The 24,901-nt window shown below is 43.2% G+C and overlaps 1 protein-coding gene across 1 annotated transcript in view; it reads left to right on the top strand.

Moving 5' to 3' along the window:
• Nucleotides 1–24,901, top strand: part of LOC311237960 (uncharacterized protein) — a gene marked incomplete at its 5' end in the record, with an annotated part of 101,405 nt that overhangs the window by 69,055 nt on the left and 7,449 nt on the right. The window contains 18 exons of the mRNA XM_084325934.1: nt 5,865–5,927; nt 6,359–6,439; nt 9,084–9,119; nt 10,747–10,800; nt 11,374–11,430; nt 13,056–13,115; nt 13,411–13,452; nt 15,071–15,098; nt 15,214–15,282; nt 16,441–16,466; nt 16,608–16,706; nt 19,148–19,292; nt 20,180–20,244; nt 21,124–21,252; nt 22,739–22,786; nt 23,140–23,214; nt 23,330–23,392; nt 24,098–24,295. Coding sequence (XP_084182060.1) covers nt 5,865–5,927; nt 6,359–6,439; nt 9,084–9,119; nt 10,747–10,800; nt 11,374–11,430; nt 13,056–13,115; nt 13,411–13,452; nt 15,071–15,098; nt 15,214–15,282; nt 16,441–16,466; nt 16,608–16,706; nt 19,148–19,292; nt 20,180–20,244; nt 21,124–21,252; nt 22,739–22,786; nt 23,140–23,214; nt 23,330–23,392; nt 24,098–24,295 — 1,338 coding nt within the window. The remainder of the gene's footprint in view (nt 1–5,864; nt 5,928–6,358; nt 6,440–9,083; nt 9,120–10,746; nt 10,801–11,373; nt 11,431–13,055; nt 13,116–13,410; nt 13,453–15,070; nt 15,099–15,213; nt 15,283–16,440; nt 16,467–16,607; nt 16,707–19,147; nt 19,293–20,179; nt 20,245–21,123; nt 21,253–22,738; nt 22,787–23,139; nt 23,215–23,329; nt 23,393–24,097; nt 24,296–24,901) is intronic.

The raw sequence follows: 24,901 nt of genomic DNA, 5'->3' as shown, positions 1-24,901 counted from the left end.
CCACCCTCCCATAGGAAGGAGACGGGGATCCCCAGAGAGACTTCCCAAGCGAGCTGTACAGATTGAAAAGAATATATTGCACCTTGAGCCATGTAAAAAATTGGTTTTAGGGCTCTCCGGGGAAGAGGCACCGAACCCATACACACTCAATAATCGAATTGAATCGAATACACATACAATAGAATAGGACCCTTCTAGAGGGTCCACTCACTTTGACAATCTGAGGAGGAAGGCTCTGTACTCTGATGGAGGCTCCCTCACATGGAAGAAGGAGTCCGAACTCACAGAAGGCCCGAATAGGCGCTTGGTGAGGAGGAGCCCTGACCACCCCCCCGAAACAGATCCATCACATGGACCTGAACAGCACACGGAAGTCCTACCAACAGAGACGCGCACGGTGACGTACTCTATGGCGGGGGAATTCCTGCGGTGCACACGCCCAATATACCAGGCCGTGGGACCAGGAAACACCCCCCCCCCCCCGTAACGTGCCGAACCGCCACGTGACGGAAACCTTGAAGGACAAGGGGTGTACCCCTGACCGACAGAAACAAGGGGGAGAGGAAAGGTTACCAGTTCACCCCTTTACGACCCCACACCCATGATACGATGTAATGACAAAAAGAGAACATGACACAGTCATAGTCAGCTCTATGAAGCGTTTGACAGCTCCACACAGCGCATGAGCTAACCTGCTATCTGATTTTTACTAAGGAAAAACACAGAATAGAGAGGGCTCTAAGAGCCCCGGTCCAACATACACATGTGCTTCTGTGGCCAGTCCAACCCAGTTGTAGGTCACATGACACACACAACCCATCATCACCTACAAAAAATGGCAAAAAACACTCAACAGAGGAACGCCGTTTTTTCACAATGAGAGAATACATCATTCTCGATTAGTATCGGCCACAGGCCTTGCTAAGCACACATGACAGCGACCAAACCATTTTCTCTTTTAGGAAAATAAAGTTTCTCCAGCAGATTTAGCACAACCTCAGCAATCAAGCTAAGAGTTACATCGCATCCCTACCACACAAAAGACACAATTAGTGCACAAACATGTCTGATAGGAGGATGAAAAAGTCCCCAGGGAACCGGGGGGAAACACAATCCTCCTATTTTACCCTCAATACGGCCAGTTAAAACAGGAAAACCTGTTAATATGTGAACACACTGTTCATTGTCATCACAGTCTGAGAAAAGAACATTCTTTTACTCACTTGTCACCAAGCATAGCTTCATAGGTTAGTTACCTTAGTTGTGAGTACACGGTACATATAAACACCATGATGTTTCTCACACAACAACCAGATCATTACATCCCGATTTGCACGGAGAAGCTAACTGCCAGTGACAAAAACAGCTCACACATAACCCGCAACGTATCCTAAATGCATTGCAGCAACACACGTTTTGGGAAAAACATCGTTATTCACAATACATTTAGCAAAGTAAAACCAGAAGACGTGTTATAAGGTCTGGTCAAACCCGTTCCTACCCGGAACGCAGATCAGCGAAGTGCAGTCACAGACACCGTAGGAACACAGCCGCTCCTGTGTTGTCCGAACTGGGCAGCGTCACCGCTCCAACCCGCACTACAGTCCTCTGTTGATGCAACCTTGCCGTCCTGGCTCAGGGCAGGGTCGACGAAACATCCCCTGTCAAGGATGACGTCGTAGTCAAGAGTGTAAAACATGTTAAAATCAAAGCACGTTCAACAGAATAGCATCAAGCTAACGGCCGCTCCAACCGTTCGGGTGCTACTGCTTCTGCTCGCGAGACGCCGAGCTAACTGCGCACGCGACCAGAAGCAAGCTCACAGCGGCGCGCGAGAAGCTAAAGCTACCCCGCGCCAGGCCATGGCCTATAGCAGCAAGCTAACGTTACCTAGCGATCACGCCATGCTAGCACCGCAGCTAACAGCTGACTGGCTAACAGTAGGCCCAACCTAAGCAGGCCATGCAGCGATCCAGCAGGCTAACGCAGCAGTTAACAGCTGACTGGCTAACCGCAAGCTATGAACATGTAAACAATGACATAACACTCACCCAGACAGGCCGCCGTTCTGAACCTCTCCTCACTTTTTAAGAGAAAAGAGAAAACAAGATGTCAACACCGCTTCACAACGGTGATTTTACCACTCCCGACGGAATCAGCACCATACCAACTGGCCTGTGTAGCTGACTTTGAACATGAATCTGCCGCTATCGCACATTCATGCACATATCCCCTCGTGAAGGAATACTCTCATTTGGATATGAAAGATGGGGCCTTAACACGGTGACAGAGAGAATCCACTCGTCCAAAACACACAGGGATCACCAGTGTTAATGGTCGCGGCCCACTAGTTAAAACTATAATGGTCTTCAGACCAAGGCCTTCTGTCGCCTAGGTGGCTGAACAAAGGACCCTAGCCTGGGGCCGGTTTCCATAAACATTGTCAAGTAGCCCCCATAGCACTAACAGACAAGTGGAGCCTGCCAGCAAAACACTACTCACCCAACCTGGAACGCACCGCTTCTCACAACAGCGGCATGTCCGACAGTTCAACTGTGGCCTGACAGGTTTCACCCCAACAAACACAGCAAGGAACTGCAGTTGAGAAGCATGCAGCGGCGTGCTCCCAATACGAAAACCGGTGGAGGATTTTTAGAATGATCAACATCTTCCAGACACTCCAGTACGAAGACAATATCGCCGTATTTTCTCGAAAATAGTGAGAGAGAAAATAAAGATATGATGTCAACGTATCTCCTTCCTTGTAAACAAAATTTTTCTCCAAACAACACGTCAAGTGGGGTACTACCGAGGCACTTTCTTGTGGTGAAAGCGAGAAGGAGGAGAGCAGGTGACCACACACCTGCTTATGAAGGTAAGCTGATGAGGGGTGTGGTCAGACTAATACTGGTATTAAAGGTACATTTGTGGAATTTATTCAGTGCGCGTGCACGTATGCGAGCGAGTGCAGTAGTGATGCCAAGCAGAGCCCCTAATGAAACAGAACTTGAATAAGTAATAAATACAGAAACAACATGTTTAACAATATGTAAATGAGTAGCTACATTTATTTTACATTACATTAACATTTATACGGTCTTTGGCCCTTTGAGGGCAACCATAATGCTGATGTGGCCCTCTGTGAAAATGAGTTTCACACCCCTGGTTTAGAGGGTCTATCACAGTGTTTAGAGGGAAGAATCAAGAAGAATCAAGAGGTTTATTCGTCACATACATACCAGGGCATACAGTGAAATGCGGGTGGCCATGCCCGCATCGATTGTGCAATAATACAATAATAAAATAGTAATAGAGAAAAAAAAACAGGTAAGACATAAGATGTGCATGATAAAAATAGACATGCTAAATTCCTGAGAAGGCACTGGTTCCTATGTACACTACAATACAATATACAATTTGAACTCTGTCATTATGTTATGCAGGGCCGCCTGGGAGAAATGCGAGGCCCTGTGCGAGATTTAACGCGAGCCCCCCCCCCCCCCCCCCCCCCCCCCCCCCAAAAGGTTAAAAAAAAAAATATATATATATATATATATATATATATATATTTTTTTTTTACGGTCAACATATTCTTAAATAATAGCGCTGCCCGAGGCGGGGCATGATACAGTCAACATATAGCAAAAGAGAGAGCGAGAGAGAGCTCCCGTTCTACAGTCAATATACAGTGTACAGAGAGAGAGAGAGAGAGACACATTGGAAAGAAATTGAAATGCTATTTGGCCCTAAACAGAGAGTACACAGTGGCAGAATACCTGAGCACTGTGACTGAAGATCCTTGAGCACAGCCTAGCCATCGAGAAAGGCCGCCATAGGCAGACTGTGTGTGTTAGAAAGAGAGAGAGAGAGAGAGAGAACATGTGTGTTTGTCATGTGTGTGTGTGTTAGAGAGAGACTAGAGCATGTATGAGAGATTCAAAAGGACAAAGATCAACACTTAAATCCAAGAGAGAGAGAGAGAGAGAGAGAGAGAGAGACACACATTGGAAAGAAATTGAAATGCTATTTGGCCCTAAACAGAGAGTACACAGTGGCAGAATACCTGAGCACTGTGACTGAAGATCCTTGAGCACAGCCTAGCCATCGAGAAATGCCGCCATAGGCAGACTGTGTGTGTTAGAAAGAGAGAGAGAGAGAGAGAGAGAACATGTGTGTTTGTCATGTGTGTGTGTGTTAGAGAGAGACTAGAGCATGTATGAGAGATCCAAAAGGACAAAGATCAACACTTAAATCCAACAAGAAGAGGGTCTATACCAGAGAAACCAAAGCAGCAAGGAGCCAATGGCCGACATCAGCTAAATAGGCTAGCCAGGTACTGTGACACCAGGCCACACACAGCTTTGGCCAACGGCCCAACGCTACCCAAGCTACACAAACGACTATTCACACACAGCACATGTCGTATCTCCAAATGTTGTGAAGTAGCATATGTTTTGCCTGGAAAAAAACATCGTTATTAACAAAACATTCGGGAGGGGAAGGAAGGAAGAGTGGGGTAATGTCATGACATTTTCATTAATCTTACCTGCACAAAAGGAACGCAGGGCGAAAGGCCGCAACACAGGTCTCCACGTTGACGAAAGGCCTCTCGCTGTCGGGACAAATAAGCTATGGCCAGAGCCTTGTCATGGTGCAGGCCCGACTACATCTTCTGTCAAAGATGATGTCGTAGTCAGAGTGCCAGGGCCTGCTATTCTCAAGGCTAACTGATAGCATCAAACGAACGTTCCCAGCTGACGCTAAACAGCTAACTGGCTAACAGTTAGCTCAATCAGGCACCTGGCTGTATGTAGCCGCATAGCTTGCTTCTGCGTTCTGCAAGCTATGCGGCTACATACAGCCAGGTGCTCTCACCAGGCACACACCGTTAGCTACTAGTAGTACTATTAGCTAGTCGACCAGTTTGGCTCCAGAGAGAGAGAAAGAGAGATAGGTCAGGTCCACGGCGGGAATATAATCATAGGTTGACTCACCATAACGCAGTATCAACGCGGCGCCAATGGTAAAGTTGGAAGGAGACTTTCTTGGCCCACGGTGTAATTTCTTCTTCTTCTTCTTCGAGTACTTTCCGGCAGACTGGACACCTTTCGGCGTATTGCTGCCTAACAGATGTATCTGCTCACAAGTTCTCTTCTCCTTCTTTTGAAAAGACATCCACTCGCCTCGCTCCTCTGAATAGCGCTGAATTAGATCATCCCTGTACCTCGTGTGTCCGAGAAGAGCCCGGAAACACTATCCTAAAATCTGTAGAGCAGCAAAGCCGCAGAAACCGGAACACTGCAGTCTGCAGAGCCGCAGAGGCAGGAACAAGTCAGACACATTCTACAAACGTGTCTAATGTGAAATATATAAGCATATAAGCAAAACTAGATTTTAGGTCTGTGATGAAAAAGGGCCCTGTGCGACCACACTGCTCGCACACCCCCTGAGGCGCCCCTGATGTTATGCTTACTAGATCTAAACTATACTATACAAGAACCACATCTGTTCTTTCCTTAAAGTGACTTTTATATTCCTCATTCCTTTCAAGTGACTTTACCGTTTTGTTTAGTTATTAGTTATTAGTATAGTTATTCCATCCTGACCTACAGAGACACATTTATAGACTTGGATTAAAGGTGAATGCCACACATTTTTAGAGACAATGAATGGGGCTCTGACTTTATCAGGCCATGAAATGTTTGTGTAGCTCTTATACACAAATGTTGAGTTTTTTATTCTGGTTCAGCCTTTCTAGCGATGCTAGAATTATGACTGTTGGGAGAATCCCTTTGTTGTTTGTTGATTGTGAGTCGCTTTAGTTTACCAGTAAATTACTAAATGTAAATGTAACATTTTTCCAGGGGCCATCAGGTCCAAAGGGTGACATAGGGATGCCAGGGATACAGGGACCTACAGGACTAAAGGTCAGTGGTGTGTGTGTGTGTGTGTGTGTGTGTGTGTGTGTGTGTGTGTGTGTGTGTGTGTGTGTGTGTGTGTGTGTGTGTGTGTGTGTGTGTGTGTGTGTGTGTGTGTGTGTGTGTGTGTGTGTGTGTGTGTGTGTGTGTGTGTGTGTGTGTGTGTGTGTGTGTGTGTGTTAGGGATTTTGGATGCAGCAGTATGTCTACTTACTGTATTTATGTATATGCTAAAATACAGTGTGTGTGTGTGTGTGTGTGTGTGTGTGTGTGTGTGTGTGTGTGTGTGTGTGTGTGTGTGTGTGTGTGTGTGTGTGTGTGTGTGTGTGTGTGTGTGTGTGTGTGTGTGTGTGTGTGTGTGTGTGTGTGTGTGTGTGTGTGTGTGTGTGTGTGTGTGTGTGTGTGTGTGTGTGCGTGCGTGTGTGTGTGTGTGTGTCCAGGGTGAGAGGGGGGAGCCTGGATTTGCCATAACTGCAGATGGATCAGTGATGTCAGGCCCAACAGGACCAGAAGGAAACAAGGTCCGGTTATTTTGCTCCTGAGCTTCACATTTTTAGTTCCAGTGAAAAGGTCACATTGACAGATCACTCACATGTTTGTACTTCCTCAGCTTTCTAACATAAAACAGATACTCAAAGTTTACTCAAAGATGCCTTATCATTTTTATTTAAAGTATGCCTCCTCTGTATGGATAGACAATTATTATTTATAATTTTATATAACAAAATAATAGCTCTCTATAACCAAAGACACTCCAAACCAAAGTTACTCAACATGCTTTATTATGCCTAAAACTGACAAATCTCAATGGTACAAATAACTTAAAATCTACCTGTAACACAAGAATAGCTCTCTTTTCAAGTCTTACTGGACAAAATAAAATAACTAGAAGATATGAAATAATGTTCTAAATAATACCTCTTCTGTATTATAAAATCCAGCGTTAACAAAATATCCGATGCAATGTGCAGATATTTTTACAAGCTCATATTTCACTAATAACACTTAAAATCATTGCTAAACAAACGTAGTGCTGAAAATATACACATTGGCTGCTGTTTTGACAGGGTTAGGGTCTTTACTCTTGCCTACATTTGAAAAAGAAACACAACATCAATACAGACTGTATTGATCTATTTGTGACGTGAAACAAATGGCTACCGGGCCCATTGGGCTTAAGAGGTTAAATGTAACAGACGTTCATTAATATGTAAAAGTGCAGTTTTAAGCTAACCTAGCTAGCAGTTAGTTTTACATACTTGAAGATGACTCATTTATAGGAAATGTAGCCCATTTGTAAAAAGAAAATTGTAGAACTTCCTCATTTAGACTTATATAAATAAATACATGATTATCGTTATCGGCAGCAATTGTATTTGTTTACAACATGACATAAAATAGTCACTGTAAGAAGAACAGAATTCCCAGAGGCACATTGCACAATGTTAGACTGAATGTATTTTGAACTAGGGGTGGGAGAATGGGGGACCAGCCTGCTTAGGAACACACATGACTTCCTAAAGCCTGTTAAGCTCGAGCCCTATTTTTAGAAAATCCGCCTAAAATACATACCTAAGTAAATGGAAGATTGCTCCACTTCTACAAGGACCATTTGCATGTTCTCGGTATCTAGGGACATCTATGCATCTCATGGAATGTATTCCCAATGTCAGAAATATTGTGTCTGTTACTAGGCTTGAGTAAATTGTGATGAAACTGAAAAACTGCACTGAGCTTGTGACACACTAACTGCGCTCCAATCTATGCCAACAATGTTCAGTTTTGTGATAGATAATCCAGAGAAATAAGAGAAATAAAAAAAATTCATACACAAATCATTTGCTTGCAGGAAGCTAGAATCGGCTGGGTAATGTAGTTTTTTTTTATTTCAACGCTCATTGAGAGCTCTGGATGCCCTCTCCTCATATGACTACAATGGCGGATATTCGCTAAATTATGAAGACATTCCATAAACTAAAATCTCACTAATAACACTTTAGACTATTGGTAAACAAACGTATTGTTGAAAATATACACTATGACTGCTGTTGTGACATGGTTAGGGTATTTACTCTTGGATACATTTGGGGGCAAAAACACTACTTATATTCATACAGTCTGTAGACATTGATTTATGAAGTGATGTCATTTTGGGTCCGGTACCGGACCCGTCAGGCTTAAAGTGGTCCGCACACGGCGAGCGACCGACGTCGCCTGGCGATGCAATCGTCTGTCGCTCAATGACAATCGCTTGGCCCCCCACACCAGAGGCGACCGTCTGTCGCTCTGTCTAAGTTAGCTGGGGGTGTTTCCCCCCGGGAGATATAGGAGGACGGACCGCCGGGACCGGACGTTAGGTTGCGTATTAGTTAGCAGGTAGCTGTGTTGTGCATTGCGAGGGAATATTAACCTGTAAAACCCATATTGAGCTGGAATTAAACCACCTATACGAATACAACCTCTCCTCATTCTTCCTGACATTACTGCATGCCTGATCGCTACAATACGTTCATTACCACCGATTGGACAAGTAATGTTTTGTAGCTGAGAGGATGTTTTTTCACTGAAGACGCAAACTGTTTTGTTCTCAACCATAATTTCTTTGGACAATAAACCTTATAAACTACATCAGCTGCAGCCTGGACATTAAACTCTGTCAACATACACAACTTCTTTTGTTACCCGAGTATAAAAACACTAGTAGGTGCATCGTGGCGCATTGTTCATTTATTAGTTAATGACAAGCGGCCACTATAGCTTCTCCAACTAACGTTATTTATTTAAATTGTTCCTGTTAATAATAATGAACATAAGTAGCATGGTAATAATACGTAGGTTATTGATCAATGAATGTATTGATAAATTAATGGTGTACAAATGATACACCAGTAGAATTTCTGTACTACTTCTACTGTGTCGCCTGGCGTTGCCTCAAAAAATAGGATTGAGGTGATTTTTTGCCAGGCGACAGAAATAGCTGCGCGACCGTCGCTTCAAAATCTCCTGCCGTGTGGGCTATCTCATTCATAACAATGGAGGCGATAGAATTCTGTCGGTCGCCTCACTTAAAAAATCGTCGCCTGGGAAAAATCGCCAGCCGTGTGAGGACCACTTAAGAGGTTGAGACTTCCTAACTGAGACCGGTTTGTGATTTTATTTTGGCAGGGAGACAGTGGCGTGGCTGGACCTCCTGGAGATATGGTAAGTCTTCAAGTCACCAAAGAAATGCCATTTTTAGTGTATGTTAACACGTTGGCGACCAAAGTCCTGCGGCAATTTATAGTCCAGAGGACCGAGCGTTGTCAACAAACCGATGTACTTTCTAACAGCTATATATATACTTTATAGTATTGCTATCTGTCCATTCTCATTGTCACTTGAGTGCATAAACCGTGCCTTCATAATGGCTTAAAGAAAATAAAAATCCATCGGTTGGTTGTCATTTTATAGCGCCGTGAATATAAGGTTTATCACAGTTTTCGCCTCGTCTTTTTTCTGGGGAGCTAGATAATAGGCTAAAGGCTAGTCACGTTATATCATCATCATCATCATCATTTTATTTATCCGTACATGGAATCACCACAGTCCAACAGTACATATTCACATAATTCACAAAAAATACCATGGCATATCAAACGCCATTTCTCCTGTATATATATACGAATGAAATAAAACAAACTGCGTAGCATCCAAACTATTACAGAGCATCTATGGATGAAATGGGGGCGGCGGGGGACGCCGATTACTATTATTGATTAGCAATACAGTGTGCGTTCAAGTAGCCATTTTCACTGATCGATCAAGTTGCATTTTAAAACAATGTCCAATCCAGCTGTAATTTCGGGGAATAGTATCCTACCGTCAGCCCATGTGATCGCCGGCAGCATTTCGTCATTAGTCATCGGAATCTGGTAGATCGATATGTCCATTGGCTGATCATAAATCCCATTATTCCAGGCTGAAATCTGCGTTCGGTAACGTGATCAAAGATGAAGTATGTTTGGCTGGGATCGAGGCTCATATGAAACGCCCACAGACAGTAAAATTATAATTTTTTTCAATCGCCCTCAATGATACTGCAGTGGAGCGATGGCGCCCCTAAGCGGATCTGGCCGGTATTGCATGTTTCGAAAATCAAATATGCGGGTAGGTCCTGCAAGTCGATCGGGGACGTTAATAGCGTTATTAATATGGAATAAAACAATAACAACTCGCCACAAGTTAACTCGTGGCTCTGGTCCACAACGCATGGCACCGTAACACGTATAAACTCGTGGCTGGTCCTTAAAGTGTTAAAGTACTGGGTCCATTGTCTCAGAATGGATTTGGTGCCAGCTGTAATTTCTGCCCGTCTCCGACACTACCCTCCGACAGCGTGGGAAATAATACAGCCGCACTATCTAACAATAATTCACATTTACAAATCGTATTAAGTTTTGCAAATAAGGAGACAGATAGAGAACATTTCAAAGCACTCAAAATTGCCAATATCTCCATTTCGACCTATTTCTGAATTGCGCAACATTTTGACATTTTCTGTCAAATCGTGAGCTCCTTAACAAACCATGCCGACTCACATTTAGTCTGACCCAATGATTTTCAGTACGCTGCCCCCTCCCTCATATTTATACAAAATGTAAATGGTTGGGCACTTTACAGTGTCAATAAAACCAATCAAATCGACCCCTGCCCAAACCCACCCACCACAAAGGTCTGTTGCATTGACAAATAGGTCAAATCAAAGAAGGTTGCCATGCCTTAATGTCGTCTCCGTGAATCGTTAAGGAAAATAATGTCTGTGTCTTGTTGTTCTTGTTCCCATCACCAGGGCCCTATGGGACCGTCCGGACTGAAGGGAGAATTTGGCTTTCCTGGTCGCCCTGTAAGCTCTACACTGTATTTATCAAGGAATAGGTCATACAGTAAACTCAATAAGACAAGATAAGATAATATATTCCTTTATTGATCCCCTTGGGGAAATTCGGGATGCCAGCGGGGAATCCAACTTCTCACAAGATATGGCGGGAGTCAAAACAGACTCACCCTGTATCAATAAAAAAGGACATTCTTGTACGAAAATGAACTACAGTAATTCAGTCAGGAACACTCTTGTCATAATAATCAAACCATTTATAGCAACAAATGGTTATACAGTTGTATCTGGCGGTATAGGCCTATAGTAAAACCCTGTGTTGTTGACACCATAGATGTGATTCACCATAGTATTTCTGTAGTGGAATATTATATAAATGTTTGGTAAATTAATTGACCATAGAAATGATATAGTTTTATATTGATCAACTATATTGTAATTGATGTTTCCACGAAAGATGATATTTCTCTCTCTCTCTCTCTCTCTCTCTCTCTCTCTCTCTCTCTCTCTCTCTCTCTCTCTCTCTCTCTCTCTCTCTCTCTCTCTCTCTCTCTCTCTCTCTCTCTCTCTCTCTCTCTGTAGGGTCGTTCTGGCCAAACGGGGCTGAAAGGAGTTAAGGGTGACTCAGCAGACCTAGCGGTGAGTCCCATTCATGAGTTTAATTAGAATTTAAAAGCTGTGGGGGAAACAGCGCCCTCTATCCATCAAACAGAGTTCTACCAGTGAAACAGGATGCTCGCCAGGTGTAGAACATTAGGAATAGAGCTATCTGTGTTAAGGATTTGTATGCGACCCCAATAGCACAACACAAGACAGGTATGAGAGTTAGCCAAAAGACAAGGCATAATTTATTGCACAGGGAAAAAAGGCAGCACTGACCCTTTAAGGGTGAAATACACTAGAGTCCAAGAAACAACAAAAATGCAGCGCTGTCCCTTTAACACTTTGGATGCCACGCCATGTTTTCCTTTTTACCCCCTTGATGCCCAAACCCACTCCAATGTTAACTTAATATCGCCTAATCTATGTTTTAAATTATGGCTATGTGTCTAATCTGCCCGTCGCTTATCAAAGACTCATTTTCCAGTCAACATTGTCAAGGCAGATTGTTTTTTTATCGCTTCATTTCCGTTTGATAGCATTTTGAAAATCACTCGTTTTCGCGGAAAAAACAACCCTATTATGATAATCGTCTTTTACTGGAATATTCCAGAACGTTGTCATTTGTCTATTTATGAATCGTTTTCAAATAAACGCTAGATGATCGATAGGATATGTGTGCGCACGCATGCTCGTGCCGCGCGCTGATCATCGCTGCTCTTATTTCCTGATGGCTTTTACAGTGAAACAGCAATATCACATATAGTGGAAACGCTTATATCTCCGTGAAAACTAGTCTGATTATCCTAAGACTGATAACATAGATTCCTTACCTGACATCAGATGGTATCCAAATGGTTTATTCCAATTTCCGATCGCCATTCGAAAAAATCGATAATTGTATTGATCCATCGTGTGTACAGTAGAACACATATTCGCCGTGGCACCAAGGTTCCAGAATGAACTCTGGTAGACCCCGGTTACATCAGTGAGAAGTGAAATGTGGAGTCAGAAATCCGTTCTCCCATTCACTTTCATTGAGTCCACTCCAAAAGGGTGATTTACCATCTGGGAGACGATAGGGGGCGCTTTTTTCACATCTGAGCGCTTGGATATCCAACGGTAGGCTCGCTTGATGCAATATGCTTTCAGAACGCTAATAAAAAATAAATAAAAAAATAAACGATGGGCATTCAACGGTCGGGGGGTAAACCCGAGAAATCTCGGGTGTGGCATCCAAAGTGTTAAAGGGCGAACAAAAAGTACACAGGAGATTCTTCTTGAGTCCATGAATGAAAACGAAAGTTCGGAGTCTGGTCTCGTACAGACTCACCAGAACGCTGCCGACGGGCAACACCGCAAACAGGGGGTCCAAGGGGAACGGAGTGTGTGTGTGTGTGTGTGTGTGTGTGTGTGTGTGTGTGTGTGTGTGTGTGTGTGTGTGTGTGTGTGTGTGTGTGTGTGTGTGTGTGTGTGTGTGTGTGTGTGTGTGTGTGTGTGTGTGTGTGTGTGTGTGCGCGTGTGTGTGTGTGTGTGTGTGACCCTCCTTTCTTCTGCATCCACTCTCCTAGTCGTGTTATTTTGTGTTCTTGTATGTTAAATAATGGTGGAATTGAAATAAATAAATAAATAAAATAAAAACCGTTGTCTCTCTCTCCTCTCAGGGACCCCCTGGACCACCAGGACCCCCAGGACGTCCTGGGATGTTCAACTGCCCTAAAGGAGTAAGTACACCTGTATGTCTGTCTGTCTGTCTGTCTGTCTGTCTGTCTGTCTGTCTGTCTGTCTGTCTGTCTGTCTGTCTGTCTGTCTGTCTGTCTGTCTGTCTGTCTGTCTGTCTGTCTGTCTGTCTGTCTGTCTGTCTGTCTGTCTCTCTCTCTCTCTCTCTCTCTCTCTCTCTCTCTCTCTCTCTCTCTCTCTCTCTCTCTCTCTCTCTCTCTCTCTCTCTCTCTCTCTCTCTCTCTCTCTCTCATTGTGTATATGCTCACTCTCTCCTCTGCCTCCTGTGTTCTCTGACAGACAGTCTTCCCCATTCCTCCCAGACCATACTGCAAGAAGTCTGTGAGTCACTATCTGCTGAACCCTGACCCCTGGTTGCCTGCATGGATCACTTCTCATTTTATTATCTCTCATTTATATTATCTCTCTCTATCTCTATCTCTATCTATCTATCTATCTATCTATCTATCTATCTATCTATCTATCTATCTATCTATCTATCTATCTATCTATCTATCTATCTATCTATCTATCTATCTATCTATCTATCTATCTATCTATCTATCTATCTATCTATCTATCTATCTATCTATCTATCTATCTATCTATCTATCTATGCATGCTGCATGTCTCTTCAACCAGGATGAGGTGCTACCCCCTCAAATGGCGTCTCAAGGTAGATTTAAATACTGTAGAATAACGACTTACTTCAACTGGACGCTCACAACACATCCATGAGTCAGTGAGTGGTAGTGTAGACCAGGCCGGTGGTTTCCTACCTTTTCCTTGTCAAGTACGTACACACGTTACATTTTCGATACAATATATATACAATAAAAGATATGACTTGTGGCTATAACAGTGGTTCCCAAACCTCTCATTGAGGCACCCCAGCCGTTCCATGTATTTGTTAAATTCCACCACCAGCACACCTGATTCAACTAATAAAGGGCTTGTTAAGTTGAATCAGGTGTGCTGGTGGGGGAACTGAACAAATACATGGAATGGCTGGGGTGCTTCGAGGAGAGGATTGGGAAGCACTGGGCTATAACATAACGTACATTATGTAAATATTTTCCTGTGGTCAATAAGTTCTTTATTTACATATTTTATATGTAGACATACATACTCTGGCCACTTGGTGCATGCCCACCTATCATCATAATTATCATTAAATCACAAAGGAACGTTGGGTCACACTACACCTCTCTTATGAATGTGTTATGATGACACATGTTTTTTTATCAAGCAGAATACATTAGTAGATGTAGTAATGCATGTGTTGTTGTGAACGACCAGTTGATGTAAATCGTTAGCAGATAATTGTCTCATAAAACTGTATGTCTTCGTAATTCAGTGATGTTGTCAAGGAGAAGGTTTAGCATTTTTATTAATCCAGTATTTCTGATCACCAATCAAGCTCCCTCGTAGGACATTGAATTGTTTTTAAAAGCATATACAATCACACCGCATATACATTCATAACAATAACAACAAGACAACAAGACAAATTGTTAATCAATTCAAATGCGTACAACTTACCTCTTAACGTTCGGCGTACCGTATACGGTACACCATGCCTGTGCATCGCGTTGCTTTGCTCTCGTCTGTTGGCTCCGGGCTGCATTTTTCAGCCTGGATGTGACAGACTACGGCAAAGTGCCGCGACGTGCGTGTACGCCGTCCGGCCGTCCGATGCTTAAGTGGTTAATATGTTCCATCTCACTCCTGCACAAAATCATCAACCTTTAAGCTCCCAATGTCAGATTCTTATTTTTTTTATTATTATATTTATTATATATTATATTATATTTATTATATTTTTCTATAGGACCTTTAACTAATATATTTACATTTTACTAATGTTATATTTACCAGTTACTAATGTTTTATTTACACTTTACTAACACTAATTCAAACCAGACCAACCTGCTGACATGTTTACTCTTTTTTTGCCCAGATTAACAGTAACGGAACCATCACAAATGGTATGTGTGAACTTTTCTTTTTTGTGACATTTGCAGTGTCACGTTTTAAGACAAATTCCCTTTCAACATACTGCATTGTATATGACTAACTAAGCTTGACTTGTCGTCCATGAAGGGAACTGTCAGCCTGACCTGAAGGGAGACAAAGGAGATAGAGGTCTCCCAGGACTGCCTGCTCCACAAAGTGAGTTGGCCCTTTAGCATGTTTCATGCTAAGTTTGCAGTCCCCACTGTGTGCACGGTGCTCACGGTCTCTGCAAGCTGTCAGGTGCTTTCGTAGTTCTCGTGGTCAGGGTGATCATCGCAACGTGGTCTGTGTGCGACCCCCATCCGTGTTGTTCCAAAAATCATGGAGGCTATTTTGCATTTTGCAGCATCAACATTTACATTTTGTCATTTAGCTGACGCTTTTATCCAAAGCGACTTACAAGTTCTGTACGAAAAGTCAGCAGGAAGGGTACAACTCTTTCAGCTGAGTAACAATGTTCATCAAACAGTGTTGAATCTTGGGTGCTGCAGTGTTGAGTGCATAGTAGTATAGACACATTACTATAGTAGGAAGAGTGCATGATAATAGAAGACAGTAAGAAGGTTAGTGGGTTTTTTATGATTTCTTTTTTTCAGAATTTCATATATTGATTTAAGAAGTGTGTTTTTAGTCGATGGCGAAAGATTGGTCGGGTTTCGGCTGTCCTAACTGTGGTGGGAAGTTCATTCCACCATTGTGGAGCGAGGACAGAGAATAGGCGGCTTCTCTTTGATGACCCTCCCGGAGCTCGGATAGGAGTGGGTCTGAGACGGCCAGAAGATGCAGAGCGTAGGGGCCTTGAGGGTGTGTAGTTAGAGACCATTGACCAGAGGTAGGCGGGAGACGTTCCCTTCGCTGCGCAATATGCCAGGTCAAGGACCTTGAAGCGGATTCATGCGGCGATGGGGAGCTAGTGCAAGTCCCTAAGAAGTGGGGTGACATGGGCTGACTTTGGTAGGTTGGAGATCAGACGGGCGGCTGTGTTCTGAATGAGTTGAAGGGGCTTGGTGGCGGTGGTCAGAAGGCCAGCGAGCGGTGCATTGAAATGGTCGAGGCAAGACATGACTGTTGACTGGACAAGGAGTTGAGTGGCTTCTTTTGTCAGGAAGGGGCGGATCCTTCTGACGTTGCTCAGGAGGAATCTGCAGTTTCTGGTTGTTGCGGCAATGTGAGCAGAAAAGTTCAGCCAATCGTCAAGGACTACATTCACTTAAATAAAAAAATTTAATTAAAAGTGAAAGCAACACAACTCATTTATTATGTCACATTTCTTTTTTATGTGTTTCTAAGTGAATCGATTTCTCTTCTCTGTAGATAAACTTTTCACCAGAGGAGATTTGGTAAGTTTTAAACACAAGTGTGATGTATTAACTAAAACTTAGTCATTGCTTATTTATTTATTTTTAATAACATCATAATGATTCAATAATCGTTGGTTTGCTGTGTCATTTTGCCCATGCTTTGTGTTTTTGTGTCTACAGGGAGATAGTGGTGATAAGGGTGTGAGAGGAGAGAAGGGGGAGAAAGGGGAGGCTGGGATGCCGGAGCGACCTGGTATACCTGGGAGACCTGGGCCAGTGGTAAGTCATGTTGCCATGGTTACCACAATCATCCCAACCAAGGGTCTTGGTATCCTTGCTTTTAACCATGTGTACGAGTTGACAAGCGGCTGTGCAGTGAGCGTCATTGTTCACATACTTGCCTGCGTATTTTGCGTGTACCTGGAGGATTGAAAAGTATCCACTAGGGGGCAGATCAGGTGAATCTTCCCCCCTGGCCGATACCATCCGTATTTGCAACATAAACATAAACATGGCGACACTCAAAGGAGGTTACTATATTACTAATGTTGAGATCATGGCAGAAGAAAATCCTTAATCAATTTTGAGCAGTGTGGAGACGTCATACAAACAAACGGCAGTAATTGCGGAGAATTTGTTTATCTTAAAGATTTTCCAACATTGCCATCGTAGTTCCAGTTTGTTCAGTCTGCTGCTGACCTGCCAGTCAGTGTCACATCCACAACACTGCCCCCGGTGTTGACCTTGCTTCATTGCATCTAGCTGACGCCTAGCTTTAATCTCTGAGGATGTGCACAAAGTACCCTCCAAAGGAACGCATGTTTGTTTTAAACGAGACGATTTAGAAATGTGTCCATTGGAAATACATGGCCATTTCAAGGAGGGTGGACCGCACGGGAAACACCAATGACGTAACCACTACTAGGGCTGGGCGATATGACCAAAAACGTTATCGCGATAAAATTATAAAATTATTTTCATATAACTCGATATCGATAATTATCGTCGATATAATGTCTGTCAAGTTTAATTAACTTTTTATGCCCGGCGCAGATGGACGGGCTATTAATAGACTTGTTTTTCTGCTGTGAATGTCTCGAGTTGATGTCGTCATCAGTCCGCGCACGTTAGCAGTTAGCCAGAGCGAGCAGTACTGTGTATTCCATGACAATGTACTAGTAAATATCCCTAAAATACTCTGTTCCGCCACAATACATTGCAACGACGTCCACCGTATATCACACACTACTATAACCGTGGCATCAGAATTCACGCCACACACATACTCGGCACGTAAATATATTAAATAGCGCCGTGCAAGCTAAGTATCCTAGCAGCCTTGAGTCCTGAGCTGTGGTGCGTAAGGACGTCATCACGTAACGTGAGCCGAGGCTGAACGGAGCCAAACTTGGAAAATCGATATATGGAAACTTTGCGACCACGTTTCATGTTTATTTCGAGGAAATAATTTATCGCGATATTTATCGTTATCGTTTTATCGCCCAGCCCTAACCACTACACCTCCCTATAGTGCTGCCCATTTGATTTGATTTGTAAGGTAACTAAATCAAATCAAATCAAATTTATTTGTAAGGCCCGACAACACACGTTAATGTCCCCATGGGCCGGACATGTCTTCTTTAAACAAGTCAAGAAGAAACATAACAATAAGTCAAGAACAAAACAAGAACACAATAAGTTCCAACAAATTTTAAATAAATGCAAAATAAATTAATGAATGCAACACTCCCAGACATACCCCACGCGAAGGTAAGGAAAAACGTACTAAAACCTAACAATAGGGAAAAATGCACCACAGGCAGTGTGGAGGAGAGAAACCTTAGAAGGGCCATTCTTAGATGTCGGTGATAGTGTAGTGTTGCAGACGGACAGTTGGTAAGCATGCACTCATGTGTGTAGTGAAACACAGATGAGTGCATGCAATAGCAACTGAACATTTTGAAAAATTAAAGATATCGCTGATAGCGATAGCAACTGAACATTATGAAAGATTAAAGATAGAGCTGATAGCGGATCTATTTGAGGCACAGGGGCGGCGCAAAGAGGGTCGCGTCCTCCCCATCTTAATCACGGGACGTTCAACACTCCGGTCATCGCTCCGAGACAGCCGGAGACAGGGAGATAGGGGGCGGCGCAGAGAGGGTCGCAACCTCCCCGTCATCATCGCGGGACGTCCAGCACTCCGGTCATCACTACGAGACAGCCGGAGACAGGGAGACAGGAGGGCATGCAGAGAGGGTCGCATCCTCCCGGTCTTCATCACGGGACGTCCGACACTCCGGTCATCACTCCGGGACAGCAACTCACAGGGAGACAGGGAGACGGGACAGGCGTTAGACAGCTTGCGTGGTTGTAATGGGCGGACATAGCAATAGATACAAGTGGTAAGCATATATGTGAACTAGACAGGTCATGGTTAGATGGTATCTACATTTCATTGAACTGATGTTATACTCTTCTTTGCTGACTGCTGACAACAGTGGTGCTGGCGGTGTAGAGTTTACTTCTTAAATAAAGGGATCAAAATTGAAAATTGATAAGTGATTGTGTCTATGTCAAAACGTAGTGAATAATAAACATAGTGTCCCACTCTATGTTGTCATAGGGGCGACTTGTTTCACATGTTGTGAATCATCTACAGTAAATATCACGTTTGATGACATATGTAACTTCACATCACTTGATGGATTATGTTCCAGGGACCTAAAGGTGAGTCGGTGATGGGATCGCCCGGTCATCCCGGGGTGCCCGGTTCTCCAGGAGTCCCAGGGTACGGCAGATCTGGCCCCGTCGGGCCCCCTGGACCACCCGGCCCCCCAGGGGCACCTTCCAGATACGGCTCAGGTATGCCCCCCCCCCCCCCGTTTATACAGCAATGTATTGTCAAGTACAGTACAACGTAAATAAATCTAACCAGAGTACAATAGTAATATTAAACGTGATTAAACTGGATATAAAACATATAAATTAGTACTACTGAGTAATAGTGCTAATCAGATGTATGTACGGAGTTATAGTATTAATATTATTAATATGTACAGTCAGTGGCGGCTGGTCCATAGAGGGCGCTAGGGCACCGCCCCTCCTGGTGGAAAGTGGTTTGGGATTTTTCTATAATAGTAGATTTCTACCGCAAAACTTTAAAAAGATTTTTTAATAAATGTTAAGTATGTTTGTGTTTAAAATGCACAATAACATGTCTTCACTATCATGTCTTCAGTCTAGCATGTCTTCACTAGCATGTCTTCATTAGCATGTCTTCTAGTGCATTGCTTCCTCCCCCAAAGACTATTGATTCATTAATTTATAATTAAAAATATCATTGTGGGTCCAAAATGAATGTTGTTGTTTACATGTTTGCGTGCATGTATCCCCTCCCTACTTCCCATTTCCCCCACATGGAATGCACCTGATTGGATAAACGACATACTGGCGCTCTAGTGCGACATCTAGTGTCTGCATGTTATCTATAGCACCATCTAGTGGCTGAATGTTATATATAGCACCATCTAGTGTCTGAATGTTATCTATAGTGCTGTCATGAAGCTGTTTATCAGACACGGTGGCCCTAATAATCATCATAATAAACTCCCACTGCAGGCGTTGTCGTGAATGCTTACCAGATGATATTGTTTTGAGAATAGGCAATGTAAAATTGAAGAGGAAAAGTGATTAACCTGTTGTTGTTGTTGTTGTTGTTGTTGTTGTTGTTGTTGTTGTTGTTGTGACAGGTGTGACCATTGCTGGCCCCCCCGGTCCTCCTGGGCCCCCGGGCCCTTCAGCAACCAACACGGCTGTGAGTTGAAGGAGCATGTTTAGGCCGAGACGTATACTTTACTAGTAGTGACACCATTCTCAACGCAAGAACACCTGTTTGGAATCTCATCGCATTGTTCACAATTTGTATGTCGCTTTGGCTAAAAGTGTCAGCTAAATGACATGGGCGGCTACGTGGCGTAGTGGGCAAGGCGCTCATCACGAATGCGGAGACGCTGAGCTCGCCTGTTCGAGCCCAGCGCTCCACATTGCTTTCAGTTTAGCTGGTCGTCCGTACTAATACACATTGGCCGTATTAGGGGGTGGGAAACTGATGGGTGGGGATCGGGCGTTGTGGACAGCGACTCCTACAGGTCGGTTGGTGCGCCTACGCAGTAGAATCAGGAAGTGTCGTGGGCAGCGTGAGCCTCCCACGCGTTACTCCTCGCCACTGAGAGATCGAGCTGCGCAGGTGAAAAGATGCGACTGCTGTTACCTCAAGTACCGGAGGGGACTTGTGCTATGTATGACTTAGTCCACATTGCAGCCGGCTTGTGGGAGGCAAGAAACAGCGTTCATGACAGGGGAGGGTTGAATTGGATGATACGAAATTGGGATGGGAGAAAATATAGAAAATGGGAGAAAAAGTGGATAAAAAAAAATAAGTGTCAGCTAAATGACTAAATGTAAATGTAAGTGGACAAAGTGGACCCAAACCATGCCAGGAAAATGCTCCCAACAGCTTAATTGTGGCATGCAGTTACATTCCTGTACATCATAATAATAATGAGTTATTATTCAAAAGCTTAATTATTTCACATGAGCAGCTTGTTTACTTCTCATCATTTGTTGTTTACAGTAGGTATGTTTTCTAGTGATGCAATGTGTGTCTCGTCCTCCCTCTGTCTCCGTCCTCCAGATGAGGACATTCTCCACCAGAGAGACGATGATGCAGCACACGCTCCGGGACACCGAAGGAACGCTCACCTACGTCTCGGGGACGGGCACGCTCTTTCTCAAGGTTCCTCAGGGATGGAAGGAGATACAGGTACGGTCTGGTCTGGGGGCCGGTGGCTACCGTTATATTGATGTTGTTTTGATTTCTGAGCAAAAAAGAATGATAGATGGGAGGTATAAACATGCTGTAGGTCTTCCTGCGTCGTGATAGCTCCCTGATGGGTGGCTACACCACATGGAGACGACAAGCTTGCCAAGTGTTTTTCATCTTGTCTCACTACAAGTCCTCTCACTGCTTTACCAGGGGTTCTAGAAAATACACTTGTTTTATTACACGTTTTGAGAAATGACGATTGAACAAAATGTGAACAATATATTACAAAACGTGAACGGGATATTACTAAACGTGAACGGGATATTACTAAATGTGAACAAGATATTACAAAATGTGAACAATATATTACTAAATGTGAACAGGATATTACTAAATGTGAACAATATATTACTAAATGTGAACAGGATATTACAAAATGTGAACAAGATATTACAAAATGTGAACAGGATATTACAAAATGTGAACAGGATATTACGAAATGTGAACAGGATATTTATGTATGCTATTCTTAGAGGTTTTATGCATATTAGTCTTGGTACTTACTGTAGCTGCTTCAAGGCTATTAGGAGGACAAAATTTGTCTTGTATATTTATAGGTTTTATCTGAGAAATGCCATTTTTGGTGTAGACAGATGAAACCAGAGCTTATGGGAAAAGCTGGCATCATGACTAATCGCCCCATCCACACATATACAGATATGTTTGAAACCGGAGTATTTTCTCCGCAATCAGGACCATGGAGAGCTCCCTGCAGCCTCCCCTCCAGGTCATTCCACGTGAGCATCTTTGCGTTGTGTGGATGGAGAGATTTTCAAAAACACGTGGACCTCGTGTGCGTGTAGACTAGGCCTGGACCTACTCCTAACATTTCCCGTGAAAGAACCTTAAGAAACACTAGATCAAAATGGTTCCACGTTCCTAAAGGGTGGCCTGTATCTTCTCTCGAAAGCAGAGAGGTCTGCAGCCTTGTGCTCCCAAGTCAAAAATGTGTATATTCCTCCATACCGAAAGTATATTAATGTTAAAAGTATATTTCTACCCATATGTACTTTTCTGAGAGTATACTTGCAATGTACTTCTTGTGTGCTTTCATGTGTATGATAGTCATTATAAAAAAGAACTGAGATGTTCACCAAACCTAAGCTGTACTTTAGTAAATGTATACAATCAAAAATAAAGATTTAAGCAAAAGTAGCAAAAAATTGTAAAATACATCAAAAGTATAATTTAAATATATTCAAGCACATATTAAGTACAACTTAACACACAAAATGTATTAACATAAGTGGTTAAAATGTAACACAACTTTAGTATACTTTCTGAATACATCATAAGTATACTAAAGTATACAAAGTATACTTCAGAAAGTATAACAGTACAGTATGTTTAACTTGTACTCAACATCATTGTAAACAATGGTTTTTCGAATTTAAATAAAGCTAAACTATGTCTATCCCTACAGCTTGGCAGTCTGATCTATCTCCCCAATAACATTCTTCCACAAGATGAGGTAATTATTTGATTATGTTTAATTCATATCACTTTGAATTAACATGTGGTCATGTAAATGGTAAATGGTGCATTTATATAGCGCTTTGCTTTACAATTTGTTCCTCACATTTTACACATTCACTCACCGACGGCGGAGGCCACCGTGCAAGGTGCCAACCTGCTCATCGGGAGCAGTTAAGGGGTTAAGTATCTTTACTAAAGGACACTTCGACACACAGCCCAGGAGGAGCGGGAATCGAACCGGGAACCTCCGGATTACCAGACGACTGCTCTACCTCCCGAGCCACTGTTCCCCTATAATGTGAAACATCTACATGTATTTCATTTTAAAATGTAACATTCCATTTTCAGCCCGTACCTGCATACCACGTGAGAGCGGAGACTGTGGAAGCGGTGGCTTTAGTTAGAGACAGAGTGAGTCAAAAGGTAAAGCATTTTCACCAAAAATAAATAAAAGTCTTTATTATATCATGTTTAATTCACTCAAATTTAACATGCAGTAATGCTAATATCTTAACTGTTGTAACATTCCGTTTTTTAGCCTTTACCTGCATATTACGGAAGAGGGGACACAATGGCACGGATACCTTCAGTAAGAGACCGGGTGAGTCCAATCACAGAGAAGACATTGGTATTTATCTTGTCTGACTCTGGTAAGCACATTTCCCATGATGTTGCTGTGTTCTATTCTTCATGTTGGTACAGTAGCTGCAACCATAGATATATATATAAAGACTAGATGGCACAAGGCGGAGTCTCTTGCTACAGTGAACTATTCTGGTACGTATTATGGTAGCTGCTTTAAGGTGAGCTATCTGCACAAACTAAAATACTCTCAACTCACTGAAATCTTGACGGATTTACAAACGGTTTGGTTTATTACAAACGTTATTAACGTGGCTATGATTCTTGCTTGGAAGAATTTGTATTTAATTATTTTTTATTTTCATATGAAAGTCCATTATAAGTACCGGTAGGCCTATGCAGTATGATAACTACATCTCTAATGTTTTTTAACAATCCAAACGGTTGAGAATTGAGCAAGCTATGGTTATTTCAATAGTACATGCACTATAGACTTAGACTTAACATAGATTCATGTTATGAGTGGGCGTGCTACCCTGTAGCAAGATGGCCGCCATGTGGCAACATCGGTCTCAGTTGGCCAGCAGCGCAGGTGAGTCATCTAATCTTTATGGCTGCAACCCCTCCCAATGACCCAATTTTGAGAGCCACTAACGTAGGAGATCTAAATCTCTGAGCCACTTGATTTCGAGGAGAGTTGATCTTGGTTGCTCTGTGTTTCCAGCTGAACCTGGTGGCTCTGAACCAGCCGCACACAGGAAGCATGATGGGACTGGACTCGGTGGACAGGATGTGTTACGAACAGGCCAAGGCCATGGGCCTGGCGCCCAACTACCGCGCCTTCGTCTCCTCACACAGACAAGACCTGATCCACGTGGTCTACCCAGGCTTCAGAGAAACACTGCCCATCACCAACCTCCGGGTGAGTCCGCTCCTCCGGTGTAGTCCTACTGGAGAGCTCTTTAACCCCTTTCACTGCCACACTACCAAAGGGTTAACCCTTTCACTGCCACACTACCAAATGGTTAACCCTTTCACTGCCACACTACCAAATGGTTAACCCTTTCACTGCCACACTACCAAATGGTTAACCCTTTCACTGCCACACTACCAAAGGGTTAACCCTTTCACTGCCACACTACCAAAGGGGTAACCCTTTCACTGCCACACTACCAAAGGGTTAACCCTTTCACTGCCACACTACCAAAGGGTTAACCCTTTCACTGCGACAATACAGAAGGTTAACCCTTTCACTGCCACGCAACAAAGGGTTAACCCTTTCACTGCCACACTACAGAAGGTTAACCACACTAACGTCTATTTCGGCACCGGGACAATAATCTGATGTTCACACAGAGCAGGCAATAATTATTTTCAAAGTACATTAATTACTGATACTGGTCTTACATGTATATGAGGCAAAAACAGGCGTGGACATATCTTAACACATTGACGACCGGCCCTAGCCATCTAATATGTGGCTGGAGGACCACGCTTTGTAAACAAACCGATGTACTTTTGGATAGCT

Source organism: Notolepis coatsorum (assembly GCF_963971535.1).
Source record: "Notolepis coatsorum genome assembly, chromosome: 12".
NCBI classification, from domain to species: domain Eukaryota; kingdom Metazoa; phylum Chordata; class Actinopteri; order Aulopiformes; family Paralepididae; genus Notolepis; species Notolepis coatsorum.
Note: the sequence above shows the minus strand (reverse complement) of the source record. Positions and strands in the feature narration are given on the sequence as shown.